The sequence below is a fragment of the Lagopus muta genome, chromosome 4 (genome assembly GCF_023343835.1).
Source record: "Lagopus muta isolate bLagMut1 chromosome 4, bLagMut1 primary, whole genome shotgun sequence".
Classification (NCBI taxonomy): Eukaryota; Metazoa; Chordata; class Aves; order Galliformes; family Phasianidae; genus Lagopus; species Lagopus muta.
The window spans coordinates 16837517-16857210 of NC_064436.1; the positions used below are offsets into that span (position 1 = coordinate 16837517).

The 19694-nt window shown below is 34.7% G+C and overlaps 1 protein-coding gene across 9 annotated transcripts in view; it reads left to right on the forward strand.

Moving 5' to 3' along the window:
• Positions 1 to 19694, forward strand: part of CCSER1 (coiled-coil serine rich protein 1) — a 620464-nt gene that overhangs the window by 454307 nt on the left and 146463 nt on the right. Inside the window, exon 10 of one of the 9 annotated variants that reach the window (XM_048941939.1) lies at positions 5247 to 5356. The exons of the other annotated variants lie outside the window; for them this stretch is intronic. Coding sequence (XP_048797896.1) covers positions 5247 to 5327 — 81 coding nt within the window. The 3' untranslated portion in view covers positions 5328 to 5356. Of the gene's footprint in view, positions 1 to 5246; positions 5357 to 19694 lie in introns of those variants that run through there. 9 annotated transcript variants of the gene reach the window in all.

Consider the following 19694-nt stretch of genomic DNA (forward strand, 5'->3'; position numbering starts at 1 on the left):
CCAACTCCTGGTGGCTTTATACCATACTGGCTTTCTGCTTGTATTATTGGAGTGTGAACTACTTCCAGATGACAAATACCGATGCACTTCAGGACTTCTGAGCTGCTCTGTTACACAGGTGTCTAGAGATTCTGGCTGGAACCAGTGCATCAGATCTACTTTTGGGGGTTAGGTATGCTGCCTTGAAGATCAAGATCTGAACTCTGCTAGGACTCTGTGGTTCTCTTTACCCTATGGATTCTCTAGTGCAGTTGTCTTTAGCATTTTAGGGTAAAGTATGTACTCCAGTCAGACTTTGTTCAGGTACACGTTATCCTTTAATACAAATAGTGTACAGCAAGCATCTTAGCAGGGAAAAGAGTTACATGCATGCAGTGTATTTATAAGACTGATCTGTTGCAGGAAGGCAAGGAGAATCTGCATCTTTTTAAATTTTTTTCCAACCAGTATTTTTTTCCACTCTCTCTCTCTGCTGTACTCCATTCAATCTGCCACCAAGCCCAGAACTGAGATATATAGCTGTTGAGTAAGTGTGGAAGAACACAAGCGTGAATCCATTCATTAATACAGCTTTGAATTTATAAAAAGAAAATTAATTACTTACCAATTGCATCTAGTTTATCTCCCATTGCCTTTAGGAACCTTTATATTCTGTGATAGATGTACCCATCAGACTTGAGATGCTTGCTGTATTGTCAGCAAGGATTTGGAAAGGCATTTCTAACTCTATTGACCCATAGCAGACTAGCATATTGCATCTAATTTCTTCCAGATGCTGAATGAAGGCATTACTTAACAGGCATCTACTTTTGAGGTTGAAGGTTGTTGCTGGTGGGTTGTTACTAGAGCACATAAAATCTCAGTTCCAGTGACTGTTTGTAGAAGTATATTACATTGTTTGTTATGTAGCTAAGAATTACCAGATTTGCATCACATAATTCACATAATTGAAGCCATTTCTAATTTGAATTTTTTTCCAAGAAAATCTGAAAACTTGTGACTATTAGCTTGGCAACCTGATTTTGAAGGATTGGCCAAGTAGTAATGAATCATTCATAGTCTCTGTCAAAATATTGTGTCTGTCATATGCCACCTTCCCACGTTTCTTGAAATTGGTGGGGAGAGAGGAATTTAAGGGGATTTTGAATTTAGGCAGCAGCAAAATAACAAAAAATGGTGTTAAAATTTATTAAAAATATGAACAGGGATTCAACTTGACTGTCTAATTAGTTCTTGAAATTCAGCGCTGGGTACTGTAGGAAAATATAAGGTGTAGTTAGAATATTGGATCACCAACCTAATTGGGCGACATAATTTTGCAGCAATATATAATGAGAATTCAGGCCAATCAATTAATGCAGTGATTCAGCTGGTAGAATTCTTGGGTAACAGCCAGCTTCTCTTACGACTTCAATTAGTTCCCTTCTTTTTTCCCCTCCTGTCTTTCTCCTGAGGATGATCAGCCTATTTTTCTACTTCATATTTGAAAAGGAAATTACAATGAAAATGTAAAATCTAGTGGTATTCTGAAACAGATTAAAGGCAATTCATGTGGCATAGAAAAAGGAAAGAGTCATGTATTAGTAAATGACTTGGATGAAGTAGAAGGCTCGAAATTAAATGTTATGTTCTGCTAAGAAGTTTCTTTTTCACACTTATCTGGAATGAACAGATAGAGATCTGTTGAAATACAGCCCTTGGAAGCCCTTATTATTGTATGTGTGCTGAGGTTATATAATTCACTGTATTGCTTGTGGGCCTATAGGGTTGATTCTGGTGAGTATGAATTTATGTACATCAAAAGAGGTAGTAACTGTTCTGCATATTCTGCAGTGATCATAAATCTACTTCTATTTGATATTAAAGTGCGGTCTGGCCAGGGGAGGTACTCTTACCTCTTAATACCCCTTTAATGTATTTCTAGTCACATGGTTTTTTGAGGAAGAATGTTAGAACTCTTGTCTTTAATAATTGAGACGTACCTAAAATTAATAATATATTCTGGAATTACTTCAAATTTAAGTCTGTCTTACATTATAGTGAATATGTATAGAATCAATGAGTCTAAAAATTGTTATTTGGGAAGCACTAAATTGTACTTCAGTTTCCTAACAATTACTTAATAGGATGCACTAGCGCTCATGCAGTATATGTTATCAATTTATATCACAGCTAATGGTAAATCCCATTGATTTCCTCTAGGAGCTAGGAATTAGGATCAGTAATAGAATTATTATTTAGGAACACTTAAATTATTTTGAGGACTCCCTGTGTGAATTTTAATCTTTGTTTAATATATAAATTTTCTAGTTTTCCCAGTTCCTCAACATAGTTGTTCATTACCTTACTTGGGTGCCTTAGTTAAGGAAACAAATGTATATTCAAGAAATTTTCAGATTCTGTCCAAATGACTGATTGAAGAATCTCAATGCTGTAATTCCAGATTCTCCTGCAATGCTGGTTAAACTTTACCCTCTTTCCCTGCCTGCCAGGGATATAGATTCCTTATGATAATGGCTACTAATTTTCCATACTTATTTCCTAAGGTAATTAAGAAATCAACTCTGTAAATGTTTTAGTAGGAACTGATTGCATGATTGTTTGTTTGTTTTTTGTTTTTTGTTTTTTTACTTTAAATACTATGCAAGACTAAAATGAGCATCTATTTAGAAAATTCCTCTACACTCTCACCTTTCTCTGATCTCCTTCTAACTTTTAAGGGATTGTTCCTTACTTAGTAAAAAAAAAAAAAACAAAAACATGACCCTTTCATTTTATAGTAGGGCTTTTGCATGAATTTGTGTTCCTATCCAATTGTAAGTAGAAACAGTCTACTTGAAACAATGAACTCACCAGTCATCTTGGTGATGCATAGAGATACTATGTCTAAAATAGATGAACCTTTATTCTTTGTTTAAGAGGGAGAGGAAGGGGAGAAAACTGGGAGCAGTAATATCCTGTGGCAGTTGTGAAATGTGTAGCAAGCTATTCCACTCCAGGAGAAACTAAAAACCTACCACGTATACAATGTCTTCTGACACATTAAAAATTGTGAATGTAATTAAAAGATAACAGAATACAAGCATGTGCTTCTCTTAATGATATAAGTGTGACAGCTGAGTGCTGATATGAAGGTGAGATGTTTATTTTAGAAGCAGTTACAAACCGTTAGAATCAAAGTTCATGTTCTGTTAATGTTATCGCTATTTGAGCAAATGTTAAGCTTCTAAAGTGTAGATCTCCTCTATTCCAGAAGGTAGTTTAACTGTCACTTGAACTATATCCAAACTTCTTTGCTGCTATTTTCAGTGCTATGCTTTTATTTTCATGTAAGCATTCTTATAGGCTGTAGCTGGTCTCAGCTCAACATCCTTCAAATTTAGACTGGAAAATGAAAGCATTTTCCCTGCTTTTTACTAGTCATTCCTCACCCTTTCTGAAATCTGCTAACACATTCTCTCACAAATAGTAAAAAAAAAAAAAAAAAAAAAGAATGCTTTGTAGATGAGTAATTCCCCTTTTAAATGTTGAGCCCTCAATGCGAATTAAATTCTTTGCTGTTTTCTCCCGCATTACAAAACTTGTGAAATACAGCTTCATATTTCTCAGCAGGTCTCCCTTCTGTTGTTTTTCTAACAATAATAAAAAGCCCAGAATTCATTAAATGTTACTGTAAACTAATCCAGCTTTTGTGATGAAAGAGCCACTTAAAAACTTCACACTATCCCAGTGTGAATTACTATCACAGTAATTTATTGTCTGAGCTGTGACCAGTCTTAGCTCCAAGAAGGTTAGCTGCTGACCATACTATTGCATTAATAACTTTTGATGGCCTTCTTCCTTCAAGTAAACTTTATAGCTAATAAAGTACTACTGCAATGTGCTATTAAGTAATCTAAATCCAATTTTAGTCCACACAGCTGTTCCACAGAAAATAAAAATAAAAAAATTATGTTGAGCAATGGTTAACTTGCTCTGGATGAATGCATTGTCTGGTAAAATCAGTGAAGTTTACCCTTTGCAGAGTTAGATTTTTAGTTGAAGAAATTTTTAAAACCACTGTAGATGTAGGAAGCCCACTAGAAATTTCCCAGGAATGGGCAGAGGTAGTTGACATGTTTGCTGTTAATGATGTACATTTGCTGTTGCTTCAGAAGGCATGGCTCAGAATGTAGTAACTTAGAAAATGTTTCCTATCCTGCATTAGAAAATGAGAAAACTGGATTTCTACCACTGACAGCTGGAACTTCAATGGTTTATCAATCAATACATTTTATGTTCTTCTTGCAATCTACTCCTGCTGTTGTGATGCAAGTCACTAGGTGCTGTTAAGATCTGAATGACTTAAGCCTCTATTATATCTTATAGTATGCCCTGTTACTCTGAGGAGATAAATAGGTGACTAACACTGAAATACAGTGGCAAAGATGGGAGGTGTAAGGATACATTGCACCAATGCTCATTTATTCTGTAGTCTTACTTCCTACTCTCTCAAGGAGGGAAGTGATCAGAGCTAAATGCTTACTCAAAACTGAGATGGCCAGAAAAGCATCTGACACAGAAAACATCCAACAGAGGGTAGTTATGATGAAGATGAACGTACAAATCTGGAAGGGCCAATAAAGTAACTAATGGAACTTCATAACAGTACATTTCTGTACTTTGTAGACTTCTGAGTCTTCAATTTTAAGTTATATTTGGTATGTTTATTGTATGAATGCCTTCTAAGTAAAAGTCTCAAAATGACATATTTGAAACAAAATACCTTTTTGAAGTAAAATAAGAGACATTTAAGTTCCAAAGCTAGAAAACATCAAGTTAACTTTTTTTTTTTTTTTTTAATATGAATGTTTCCAGGTATATTCATGTGTGAATACTATATACGATACCAGAAGGCTCAGTGACTATATGAAGTTCATTTCAATGGTGCTCTGTAAACACATGTTGCTTTTCTATGCTGATATTTTGTTATTTATAGATATCTAAAATATGTCTGGCAGTTACTTCTCTATTGTAACATGATATTGCCTCATTCCATTCAGTAAAGCTCCACCATTTTATGAGTTGAAGGTGTGCTTGTACACAACTGAAGTACATCTCTCCACCAGAGTATTTTCTACATCGGAAGTGAAACAGTTTTTCTCATTAAGCATGTACTGACACGCTAACAAGAGTAAAGATAAGATAAAACTGTCTTAAAGGTGCTCTGTAGATGCCTTTTTTCCCAAGTATGCAATCCATTGCAGGGGTTCTCTAAGCTGCTGACACGGATGAAATCCCTTTCTGTTCTACAGCGACCCTGCATCCCAGGGGGAGGAAAGAATTAAGCTGGTGATCATTATGCAGCCTGCTCTTCAGCACAAGTTAAGGCTTCAAAGGAATTTCATTTCTGTAGCAGCTTGGATACTGCCTGAGCAGTTCATCTTCACTTTCATCTCTACTTCTGTTACAGATTTTACATAGTTGCCCCTCAAAAAACCTTCTGCTCCTATGCTATGCACCTTCCCCTTTATTTATTTATTTATTTTTTACTTCCGCTTTGTTCTACATTGTAGCGTAAGGCATCACAGAATATAAAAAGTATTCTGGTGACATTAGGTTGGAAACAATGGATAGTCTTAAGAAGATGAAGCATTAATTTAAGTCAAAAACCTCTTCTGAAAGTTTTGAAAACATTGTGGATCTATGTGTGTTCCTGTTCATTTATAGATGGGAGAAAAAAGAAACAGTAATTAAAATAAAATTTGTTTTCTTCTTTAGCCCAAAGCTTCTACTATTCAAAAGGTTACATTCTGAGTAACAAAAATGATCATATGCAGGTTTTTCATGTTTTCTTTGTAATTCAAAAATCTTACGGTGGACACTGAACACACTTTGAGTAAAAATTTGCGAGCTTTTTATTCAGTTACCTTTCAGAATCACAATTTGTTTTTTACAAGTTTAATTTTCTCTGAATCCTGTGAATCTATGAAAAAAGAGTTACAGTATCAAAGCAAGAGCCTGCTTGTCTAAATTATTGCATTTATGATGTTGTATTTTCACTGATTTTAGTCTTAAAACAGTCATCACATACATAGATTTCAGAATAAGTTTACCGTGCTTTGAAATATAATTTGCTCAAAATCCAAATTGTCTAAAGAATAGATTTCTATTCAAAAATATTGCAGTAGTTCATTTGTATTTATATCTCAGTCTCTTTGGTGATGTCATAAAGTTTGTTTAGAGGCATGTGCTGAGCTTCTTCAGTATATGTATTTATTGTAAGCTATATATAAAGTTGGAAGATCAGCGTGCGGTATCTGGTCTGAGATCATTATCTGTCACGCATCTTCTCCAAATGATAAAAATGAATATAAAAATAAAAAGAACTGCATCTACCTATGAGATAAAATCCTGCATGTAATTATTATGCCATTTAACTTTGCCTTGTACACGCATTTGCATCTGAATCTGAGACTGTAAAGACCTCCTTTTAAATGAATCATGCTTGTTGTGACTTGGCCCGCAGGCTAGTTATGTCAGAGGAAATGTAGCCCTATAATTTCGTGTTCTGTGACAGTGCTTAGAAAGCTCTGGGAAATTGATACTTTGTTTTTCAAGATGGGGTTGTATGGTCCTCATAAAGCCATTAATTCTTATTTATTACTCCCATCAAAGGCATAAGTATTTTTAAAAGTTAATATAAATGTTAGTGTATTTCAGAAGCATGGAGAATTTCAATATGTATATATCTTATCCATAAGTGTAACTGAGATGGCTTCAGCTTTACAGCTGCAAAGCAGATTGAGTGAAATGTCTCTGTCACAGACTTAGTCTTTGTATTTCCTTCCCCGGAATGCTCCAATTCAAAATGAAATGACCCCTCATTACTGTAACTTATTAACCAGGATATTGCCAGTTGCAGAATTTGAACTGAGACCATTCTGCTCAAAACCTTTTAGGTCATAATGATGTACACATAGCTTAATTGTATATAGAAATTATGTTAAAAACAGCTAAAGATTTGAAGATGTGTCACTAATTTAGATACGGCAAGATTGCCGGATGAATTTTTTTTGCAAGTTGTATCATAAATATCTACAAAAAAGATTGGTATTGTTGCACGTCCACTTTTTCAAGTTCCCTAGCCAGTGGCTGTTCCCAAAAGTGATCTATCATTTCAAGATCTTGCCGATTCAACTTTGATGTATAGCGTAGATAGATGAGTTGTCAAAGGAATTTCTGCTTGTTTACAGTATCTGAGATTTAGCCAATGTAAAATTATCAATAAAGCATAAAATTGTACTGTCTTTCTATGTACATGTATCTTTTGCTGATAATTATATGTAGATACATTTGTAGTTTAGAATATCTATGTAAGTAGAGATGCATGTAAAAACAATGTGAGGTATAATTGCATTGACAGAAGAAGCAGTTATTGGCAAACAATCTAGTGTTTATAAGTGTACAAAAGTTGATCAGAAAGACTGACTTCAATGTGGTTGTTACATAAATATCATTGATTATTATAATTGCTATTTTTCATATATTCTAGCATAGAGCTATTAATATTTCAGCTTAGATCAATCCCATCTTTGTGTGCGATCACTGCAGCAACTGAATAATGCTTTTTATTTCTCCTGAAAAGAAACTGAAATTTACTAAATATCATGTGCAACACCTGCAGTTTTTGCCAAACTATTTTGATAGCTGGCAATTTTATCATAATCATTAGTCCATCTTGTTCACAGTAATAAGGAAATGGGTGTGAGGAATTGTGCCTACAAATTGTATGTAGACATTTCACTGATGCAGTCTTCCATATTTAAACTGTCCAAGTCAGTTCCTGTTTAGATTGGGTGGAGAAATATGTATTCCAGAAAGGCTAAGGAGGTTTGCTTAGTGAATAATAGACTTGCCACAGCTTAGCAATTTGGTGGATAATTTCTTAATGCCCTTAGCCTGTTTTTTCTGCCACTGCGTAATTCCAGGTAAAGAAAAGCAACATTTCAACATCCTGGACAGACACCTTCACTCCAGCCCCCAGTATTATTTCCAAAACAGTGTTTGTATGTGTAAACAAATTGAAAGGGTAATCTGAATGTAATGATAATGGTATTATCCTGAGGCTGAAATATAAGAAGAAATTTTCAGATGCGACGTATCTTCTAAGATGAGTAGTGGTAATGTTGCACTGTGATGAAAGAATTCCTGAATGTATCTGAATATAGATAATGATTTTACTTCTTTGTCAAAGTGATAATCCATTCAAACACTTTTACAGTTAATTATTTCTAAATTGCCTGTATTATGTTCGGCTATTCCCTGAAAAACGTATGCTAACAGATGAAGCTAAGAGCAAGACTCTCAGATAGGTCTGAGTAGCTTGGTAATGTAGTCGTTTTTCTTACCCTGCCTGACACAAATGCCATATGATACACTTTTCAGAGGATCATTTTTTTCTTTATATCTCATCACCTTCTAAGTAAAATGCAATGGATTTTATGCTAGTCAAATTTCCACCTGTGTTTCTCCACTACTGAGGTCCCTTTGTGGAAGACCAATGATTCTCTTACTCATTGGCATTAAAACATTCCAATGAAAAGTGAGAGCAGAACAATAAAAGAATAAGTAAGGAGGGGTAAAGGCTCAAAAGCATTCTCACATATGGAAACTAAGCTTTTGTGTTCTTGGTGCAAAAACAATGCTTTTGCCTAATTCTGTTTTTTCTCCATTTAGTACAAAGAGAAATAAGCAATTGCCTTGCATGTAGAGTTGTTCATTTTACTGAGTAAAATTGATGGCTTGAAACTTTTATAGAACTGGCACTTCTGAGAGTATCATTTTTCATTTCATCCTTTTCTATTTTCTCAAATTACGTACTTTTTTTGTTGCCACATTTTACTCTGTTTATTTGTTCAATCTATTCACTTTGCACAATTTGGTAACTGCCAAATACCACAAACAGATTCTTAAAAACCATACTGACAGTACTAGTTGTGTGCTCTTTAAAAAGCAAAAATAATTTTAAAAAACTTTCTTTTTTGTTTTGGCAGTTTAAAACACTTCTAGCTACTGTGCTTTTTTATTTTTATTTTTTTTCTCTCTGAGTGGGAATAAATGTAAATCTTGTTGTTTTAGCTACAGAGCATTGTAGAAATGATGGGGTGCTCAGTAAAATTTCAAAATTAACAGTGGATAAAACCCAGACCTTGATATAGTGAAGGGAGATTATAAATGGTTTGTTTAGTCCCTATGGAGAAGTGCACCAGATGTCCCCCTGTTTAAACAATCCCTGATGGTTAACCCATGAAACAGTATTTGCTGTAGCTAATGAGAGGAAAGCTGCGTGCATGATTCCAGCACCAGGTTAGGCAGTGCAGAGTAACTTCTTGGGGATTACTTTAAGAGATACCCCCACAAAAATCAGGTTCAGTGAAATATATATAATGTGGAAATGCCAGGTTTTTGTGAAGAGCTCAGCCTTCTATGGTTTATGATGTGTTACATCCAGACTGTCTAATAATGTGGTACAAAGCAATCAAGTAATGCAGTTTTATTGTACTCAGTCTGTTTTCTCATGACAAGTAAGCCTATTACATCAAAACAGGAACAGTTTGCAAGGGGAAAGTGATTGAGCACAGTGCAACTTAATTTTTCTTGTTTCTTTATCAGTAGCATAAGTAAAACATATATATACACATATTCATACACATCAAGTGTATGTAGCAGGAAAAATTATTTGCAATTAACATTGATATTATGCATTAGTGAAGATGATTAATGAATAATGTCATAATGAATGGCAAGGAATGCTGCTGATATAAATCAATATAAACCTAGTAAAATCTTTAACATTTGGCTTTATTTTTCTCTCCATCTGTATAACTTGCTGAAGACAATAACTGGGTGAGCACACAGGTGGTTTTTTTTTTTGTCAAAAATACAATGAATTACCACCTTTTTTTTCTGTTGGTTTGTGTGTATGTTCTGAGTGAAGATAATGATTTATTGTGTAATCTTCTCTTCAAATATACATATATATTTTAGTACAGTGTGCTAGTGAATGAGGTGATAAAGTTCATAATAGCTGTGCAATTTTGGTGAATATCAGTAGCCATTGATTAAAGAATATGAGCAACTCCATACATGTCAACATGAGACCCACCTGCTTATCCCTGTGCTCAGCTGTTATCATGTTCCTAATTTTTATGCAACTGACCAATTCCCATTAGGTGTTATGTCTTTGCCTTCCTTACAAGCAGTCTTTTATGTGGAAATCTTACGTGCATTATGTAGTTTAGTCAAGATAGATTAGTTAACTGGCTTTAATTTACAATAGCTATAACACAGAAGTTACTACAATAATGATTAACTGCATCCTAACAGGAATTAGGATTACAAAGTGCCTCTGTATGGGACAGGAACATTTGGGCAGCCTTTGAGAAGTTGCAAAAGTAATGGTAACAAGTGCAGTGTGTTGTCATACTGCCTATTTTTCCAAAGGGCTTAGATCGTGAAGGAAGGTATAAATATTTTACACTTTGTAATACTTGTTAGAAGGCCATGCCCTGCTGTTGATGTTTGGAGTTCCTCACACTGCACGAATATTAGTTGTGGCCATTTTTGAGATCATGAGTGGCACTGACATGAGGCTAAGATGAGCTGATATTTTGACCCAGATTTAGCTGATTAGGAAAATATTTCCATTTCAAATTTCATATGTGCTTTAGGCTACTGAGAAAACTAGGACGCAGATTCCCAGGGGGCAAGGGTTTTGAATTTGATGTGTTTAAATGCATGGTTATGTAATGATGCCAATGATAAATCAGACATCTATTTGCTTGACTACTAAATAGTCAAAAGAAGATATTGTTCCTCAATTTTTTTTTTTATTTTCCATACCAAACTGGAAAATTTAGTACAAGTAAGCTGTGTTTAAGAAATAACTTTTCCATGTCTAAAAGTCAATGTGTTAAAGGCACAATGAAATTTGTAAGGTGCTTTATGTCTACTGAAGGGGGGGGGGGAACTGTAGTGTATAAATTAGGTAAGCATGAAATTTCCCCAGCATCTGTGAGATTTGACATTGGACACTGTGACTGTGAAAGTGCTTTCCAATGAGTTCTACTCTGCCTTGTCATAGTTGTTTTTGCCGAATAAGGTAATGATTAAAAACTTTGTGGATACAGTCTAATGAGCTTCTTTGTGAAAATTAAACAGAAGAGTGTTGTGGTTTATGTAATTCTGTGTAGGACCTAAGATGTTTGAAATACCGTTTACTCTATAATTCTAGTTGTTTGGTGTAAATAATGCCTTGATAGAGATAACTTCTAGCCATCTGCTCCTTGGCTTTTGTAAAGATATCTCTGGAGCAATTTTGCGTCACAAGTTAATACCAAAAGGAAACTGAAGCAAACAAACCATTTAGATCCATTACTCTAGTGCTGGTAGTCTGCTCCCATTTTTCCTTTAGACTCCTTTTAGGTACCAGAGAGCCACAATGAGGTCTTTCCAGAGTCATCTCTTCTCCAGGCTGAAAACGCCAGCCCTCTAATAATCTTCCTGTCTTCCTCTGCATCAACTCAAATGCGTCCATGTACTTGTGATGTTGGGGATCTCAGAAATGAATGTAGGACTGCTGGTGGGATGAGTACTCTACAGAGGGGAAGAGGGTGACAATCACCTCCCTTGTCCTGCTGATCGTGCTTCTTTTGGCACAGCCTACAGTATGGTTGGCTTTCTGGGCTGCAAGTGCACGTTGCCAACTCATGCCAAAGATTTTATCCAGCAGTACTCACAAATACTTCTCTGCGGAACAATTTGAAAAACTCTCTGAATTACTTTGTGAGGTGATTTTGTTCTTTGAAGAGTACGTTTTGAATTATACCTGTTTAAATTTTAAAAAAAAAAGTTGTTGTTGTTTATTTGTTGGTGTTTTGCCTTTTAAGCTTTTTTTCATTTCTATTTCTATCTCAAAATATCTGTACAATTTACTTCCCTGTCCCATAGATCTCAGTATACTTTGTTCTGAGAATGGAACTTGATGACAAGATGCCTTATGACATGCAGAGTGTGTTAGAGAGTTTTAGAAACAGAAGGGAGGTATTTTATGTGTAAGGGAAAACATTTTCTTTCAGTTTCTCTGCAAAATGGGATTAAAGAACCAGTATATCTTGCCACTTCCCAACTTCCCAGTGCAGACTGATTGCTTGTGACTGATCTTATGTTTTCTGTTTCCTTTTTTTTTTTAAAAAAAAAAACAAAAAACTACTGTGCTGGCAATTCACTTGGGAAAAACTGCTGTCCAGATTGGTTCATTATGATTATTTTGATTTTTTTTTTTAATGATTTTTTTTTTTCCACTGTCACTTTCAACTGAAATATATATACTTGTGTATAATCAGTAGCTCCAAATAGACTGGGGGGGAAAAATGTTAATCAACAGTGCGACAGGAGTAAAGGTCCTTCCTATCTTTGCAGTAGTATTTTTCCCACATTTAATCGTCACAATCTGGCCAGCTGCTAGAAGCTAAGTATCTCATGACAAAGGTGGCAACATTTCCAAGAACTTTCTGGAGATAGGGAGATGCTTGAGTTCACTTGACCTTTCATCAAGAGCAGCCAAACAATCTCTGTACATCTAGAAAGCCATCCAGATTAGGTTTTTGGGCAGAGTGAAATGTTCCTTTTTTAACTTGGCCATACAGAAAGCTCCCAGGATGAAGGGTGTGAACAAATAAGGCAGAATAGCAGAAAAATGTTATCCTTGAATTTGATGGGAAAATTAAAGACCGGGAGGAAAAGAAAGCCAAATCGCTTCTAGGATTTGAACCAGAGAGAAAGAAAGAATGAGATCGTAGTCAGCTTTTATAAAGGATAAGGAGAGGCCTTCAGACTTCAGCATCTTTGTGCATCTTAGGCCTTCTGGTAGGGCAGAGGAGTTCATTATGTCTGTGGAAGGTATATGGGAAGAAGGAATTTTTAGTTCAGCCAGGAGCTGAGGGAGAAACTATCAATGCTGGTGACCAGAAAGTTACAATAAAACATGGGATGAACTGATAGGCAAGTTTTGATTAAAAGTGGACGTTTGGGTATGTTTTCAGAGATTAGCTTAAATTGAGGAGACTTCTCTATTCCCACTATGTTGTGGACATAGAACTGAAACCATTTCTGCTGATGATTTTAGTAGCGGTGGTATGTTTTGTTGATTTGAAAAGTTTTAGTGGTTTAATAATGAATAACCTTTACAATAAGCAGCAGTTATATTGAAAACACAAAACATTAAATACAGTTGGAACCAGAAGCAGCCAATTTCTTGGATTCCAGTGTAAGAAAAAAATACTTAAAAATTGCACTCAAAATCCATGATTCTAGTCCATTTTTATTGTTTCTGTTGTTGATGTTGTTGTTTGTTTTGGTTGTTGTTGTTGTTTTAATGAGATAGCTCATAGGATATCTAAAGCAAGTGGGAAAAATATAGAAGAAAAGCAAGATAAATAACCAGTAGGTTGGCTCTGTTCTAAAGCCCTTAAGAACTGGAGTTTCTATGGGAGTATCTGTATTAATATTAGTAAACTGGTCTTAAATTAACAAAACAAGAGGAAAAAGACCCATTGTCTACATACTGCTCCCACATGAATTTATTTGCTTGCAAGAGTTTTGTTTAATTTGGTGAGATGCATTTGGAGAAGATATTAGCGATTTCTTTTACTCTCCTTCTTGATGGGTTTTATAATGCTAGCTGTAAAAGTAATGTGTGAAATGCATCATATTTATTTTCTTGATTTTCTTTTTTGTATGTTAGAAAAGAATGATTTATCAGAAGTATATGAATTTCACCATCTTGCTACAAATTAAATGATGTATATACTCTATTCTGAATAACACTGATCTGTGCAGACCGATGTTTTGATTCTTCGTAAATGATATTGTCCTACTATTATTCAGTTTCCCATTCTTCATAGAGTGTTTTTTCTATTGATTTTTTTTTTTCTGCTGATGAAAGACTATACTTAGAATCCTTTTTAAGTAGAGGGAAGAGCATGGAGTTGTGACGTGTTGTGCTCTGTGAAGAAAAACTGCAGGAAAGTTCTAAATGTGTAATATCCAGTGTTTTGAGTTTAGCTCAAAGAGATTTCCTTTGGTGTTTCTGAGATAATTATTAAAAGAAAATCTAACTTGTGGATCAGACTCTGAGCAACCTCTAGCTTGGGGAGTTGACATTTCAACACTGTAACCATCATAGAATTGCTGTAACCTGCCAAGGAGTATTGTAAAACCAAGTACTGTGAACAACCAAAATACAAAAGTGAGGAGAACAGAATTACAGAATTTTGTTTTAAGATATGGTTTAATCTTTCTTGAGTTAAATTTTCAATGTATGCTGGTTTGCAAGCTAGATTAGTTGCTTTTATTCCATATTTGGTACGTACAGATATTCCTTTTTACTTTTGAGCCTTAAGCTGTACCTGAGCAGGCCAGACTTCAGCATCTTTGTGCATTCTCTAAATGCTTGATTATAGCAAATGCAAATATCATAATTCAGTAAAAAAATTCAATAGTGAGAATAAAATAGCAACTCCAGTCACTTAGTACTCTTACTTTATTCTCATACTCCTGTTTTTGTATGAACAAAAATATTTGGTTACTGTACAATATAAGGTGTGTTTGTTCAGTTATTCAGAAGAGAACACTTCTGAAGGTAAGACATAGACTAATGAAACCATCTGGTTCATCCTCCTGGAACTGTGAAGCTTAATATTTTTTCATCTTTGAATATATTTTCGAACATATTATTGATTCTCATTTTACACATGCGTTGGTCCTGAGTTTTAAAGTCTTTTTTTTTTTCTTTCTTTCTGAATGATGAAATTTTAATGACTCAGGTTGAGTCTTTGTTTCCTCTGGTAGTTTAACTGCACCTGCATTCAAATGGCTGCACTTTGCCCTCTTTAAGACAAATGGCACAAATTCCCAGCCTAGCAATCTGTTTTTCAACCTGTCTAGACTGAGAAGAAGAGTAAGATGTTGAACATGAATTTCCTACAAGGTCACAGTGACTGGAATGATAAGCAGCAGATTATGCCTGGGAATGTTTCAGAGCAAAAGTAAGGAATTAGGATGATTATCATCAATAATGATGTTAAATTGAAAATAAAAATGCTTCTAAATGTTGATGGAGACAAGCTCCTACCATGAGCTATATTGTGTTTTTCAAAAAAACCTATAATGGCTTTTCTTATGAAAGTCATTTGTGGTGAGTTGCGATGTTAAATACAAAAAGTTTGTGCCTTAGTATGGAAGATTTCTAGACTTCTGTTGAGTAAAATGCAAGTAAACTTGCTTATTAGAAAAATCAGTGATCCAGGAGGCTAGAAAATGATGCCACTACCTTTTTCTTTTTGTTTACTTTTTCTTTTTTTTTTTTTTTTGTTATCATGTATATTGTCATTTGAAACAATTGTGTTTCATACAGTTTTAGAAAGTTTTCTGTTATTTACAGGGGATTTGAAAATACTAGATCCAAGTACGGTTGTTATAGTCAATATTCACAACTGCTGTGGAAGGCTACGAGTCTTGTTTATCTGAGCAGAACAAATTTTCATCTGAAAGCCTCTAATCTTACCTTCAGATGCTGCCAGTCGTGAATCAACACTGTATCTATGTTATGTTTTCTCCATGAAATGGCAAACATTTTTGGTTGTTTTCTCATCACAAGGAGATATAGTGTGTCAATGTCGCTGATCTTTTCCATGTTCAGTATGGTATTAAAGCCATCTTTCTGATGTTTTGAAGTACTCTTGTTTTACATTTGCCAATGCAAAACAGCATTCGCTTATGATTTCTGTTCTGGAAAAAACTAGTCTAAAACGTTATTGTCCCTTGCTTTTTCTTCTGCTTTCACTAAAGTCTGGTCTGAGCTTTCAGTGGTTATTGACAGGCATGATATAAATGATGCAGTGAACACAGTGGCAGCATGGAACAAAGTGGAAATAGTAAATTCTAATATTACAGGAGAATATTTTTTAACTCTTTAAATTTACTATGTGGATTTATACCTCAGTTTCCATGAAAAAAAAATATAAAGACATAGAGGAATCTGCTCATCAATTTTTCCGTTTTGCCTTTTAATGGTTGCTTTGACAGTCTCTGGTGGTTTTCCCAATTCTGTGCTGTTCTTGATAATGATAGTTCCGTAGCTGCTACTAGATTTTTTTCCTGTTAGCTTGTTAAAAGAAGTCATTGTCAGCAGACTTCTACTCGTGTAAATAATGAAGTTGCAGTTAAAAGGTAGGTGACATACCACATACAATTGCTCTATTAAGACTGTCTTTGTCGAGCAGTATCACCAGAAGTCATACCAGCAAGATGAACTGACAGACCAGATCTCCATGTCCACAGCCCCAGAACAAGCCCTTTAATCATCAGTTTCTTGTCATTGGGGTGGGGGAGAGATGCTGTGATGGAATTGCTAGTTATTTTAAGACTTACTGATGGCATTTCACAATGTGAGAGCCAAGTATCTTCATTATTACTAACAAAGAAATGAGAGAAGAACTACAGAAGGCTATAAATCAAAAATATTACTACTGATTATAGGCTTTATTTTATCGGATAGTCTTGTGGCTGCAAATACAAGAATTGCCTGTACAGATGGATCTTTGTACTGTTTGGACAGCACAGCTGGGACCATTTGTGGAGCTTGCAGCATTAAAGTCCTGATGGGAAATGAGTTAGTGAGCTATATTTGTTTTTAGGAGAAGCTTCAAAAGTTGTTCCTATGTTAGATATGTAGGGAAGGGTGCTTAGCTATTCTTTATATTTCTCTGCAATAGGTTTTACAATAAAAGAGCCTCATTCCATTTTCTACATTTGTAGAATTTAGAAAACCATGGAGATATTGTTCCTTATGTTTATAAAACAAAGACTTCCACTAGTAATGCGGAAGCTCTCAGGAATCTCTGACATTTAGCCTACTTAATAGCATTTCTTTCATTTTTTGTCCTTTAAAGCAAGTCTGCTACTTGTATTTATATAATGTCCATTTGTTCTTGTATTTGGTTTGTTGATTGCTTATGAAGCTCCATGTTTAACAAGCGTCAAAGTAACAAAGTGATATGTACCCTATAAAAATCAATAGTTATACAAGAAGACAGTCATCTTCCAGTTTTTTGTGCATATTAGCACTGGGCTACAAGGCTATTAATTCAAGGTCTATGTGTTTACGTTTTAGAAAGCAAAATCAATAATTGCACTTAGTTATTCTATAGCAGCCTGCATTTCCCATATTTTATTTCCCACACACTGCAAATGAAGAAACTGCTAACAGATATGTGGCTTGCCCAGAGCCATACCTGAAGTCCAGCAAGTGTGCACGTTTTCTGACTTGAGATGGAACTTTACCTCGTTCTGGTGAAGTACATGAGTACAGTGTGTTGGTCACACAGAAATGGGTTTTGCTTTTGACATCAGAATTTCTATGGTGCTGTTTTTATTGTTTTCTACTCCTTCTTTGACTATAATGGATTATCATGCTGACTGACAGGAAGAAAACCTGCCTACCGAAAGTTTATTGGAATAAGGGGCAGCTGATAGCAGCTATACTATGAAGAGAAGGATAAAGTGGAAGATGAAGCTGAAAGACAAATGACTTAGACCAGGGCTATGATTTACTGCTCATTTTCATGCGTAGGTATCTCTTGATTATTTAAGAATGCTTCAAAAACTACTTTTTTAGTACTGGATAATTAGAACTATTTCTCATTTGCTATTAAATATGTTTTGGGAATAGAGGAGACATGCTTTACTGTTCTTAGGCTATATCTTAGTAGGAGCATTTGAACCCAATATTCTCATATGAACTAAAAGCAAGCAATTTTTTTTTTTCAAATATTCAAAGTTACTGCAAATAAAGGAAAACAAACCACAGAATCTAAGAGAGAGATTCTGACAGTAGGGTTTTACATTAAATCCTACTTGTAGATAGGAATTTTCAGTGCTTTACTATTCTGGTTCAGTTATTGTCATCTGCACTTATGCAACAGGAAAGCTTGTGTAATGTAAAATTTTGTATTAGTTTAATGCAGAAGGGAGAAAATTCCCTAGGTAACTAAATGTTAGAGGAGAAGAATAAGGACTCTGACTATTCTGTTACTTTAATCACACTTCCTAAAAATTCACTTTTCCATAATAATTTGTGGGAGATCCTAAAAACCGTGATTGCAAAAATACACAAAAATGTGTGTGAACCTATGTTTTGGCATGTAGAAATTCATCCTCACATCAGTTTTTGCAAGTCTGACATTGATTAGCTTCCCTTTTTACACCTCAAAGTACAACATACATTGCTTCTGAAATTATTTATGTGGCCTAAAATTCTAAACAGTTTCTTACTAGTGCCGAGTATATCGCCAAAGTTACAGCTTAATGATTCTTTCTGGGGACAGAATCTGACCTCCTGCTGCTAGTCTGGGCTTGAGCATAGATAAATACGTTCCTCTGGCTCGGATCAAGTCACAAGTACAAGTGTTAATTTTTCTCACCTCTAACCTCACCTTTTTTGACTATGACCCTAATTACAGGAGTTGAGTCTTGTGAAAGTCCTCGCTTTCCACAGAGAACATTCTGTCCTGCAATTTCATGGAATAACACTGAGTTACTTAAACAGGATAAAATTGCCATTGTTACTATTATTTTGTGGAATAGATGTTGTTCGACAAGTTCTTTAGGATGACATTGAATTGTGCTTTTTCTCCTTACTAGCTGCATTTATAATCAGCAGTTCTGTTACTTGAGATTGGGTCTATGATTTTATCTTGCAGAAAAAAGTTCAATTTTTGGGGAACTGAACATCTTCTACTATTCTTTCCGGTAGTTTATATCTAATATATTATGAAAACTGTTGAAAAATGTCCTCAAAACTTATGAGTTTGAAAACTCTAGTTTCAGATACAGAAATTATTTATCATCAATTACCTTTAAAATTATGATCAGTTGGAAATTAGAAATGGAACTACTTTTGCAACAGAGTGATTGAAATTTTTATCTAAATAATCATTTAATATCTATAATATATCTGCATTTGTCCATAAACTCTGTTTGTCACGGCCTGAAAAAACAGTTCTTTTGGTATAGTTATCAAAGGAAAAATCACTTTACGCTGTGAACACATACCATCATTTAGATAATTGTGTTTGATAGTTATGTTTGTATATTGGATGTGATTATGGTACCCATCTAATTTTAGACTACTGTCTCTGGGAGGAATATAAATAAATAAGAGAACTAGATGTTCTTTTACTGAAAAAAATAAAAATTGTACACTTAATTAATTTAGTTGTTTTAGAAAACTTACTCTTTCTTTTTTTTTTTCTCTTTTTTTAACATTTCCATGGGGTGTGTCAATAAATACATCTTTACATTTAAATAACAGGGTATTTTACCTCCTGTTGATGAGTGTGGTAAGTGAAATGTTCAAGGTCACTCTCTGAGATGGACTTTATTTTTAACATACATACTATTTCATTTAGCTAATCCATGATCAAGCAGTCTTCTTTTTCTTTTGCCTTTCCTTTAATTTCTTTGATAAAACTTGCCTGGGGACTCATTAAATCCTAATTCACAATACAATCTTAACTCTGCTCATTCCCTGCAGTGTAGCCCATCATTGATTCTATGTAGATCTGTCCTTTTATGAAGTAATTGCATATTTT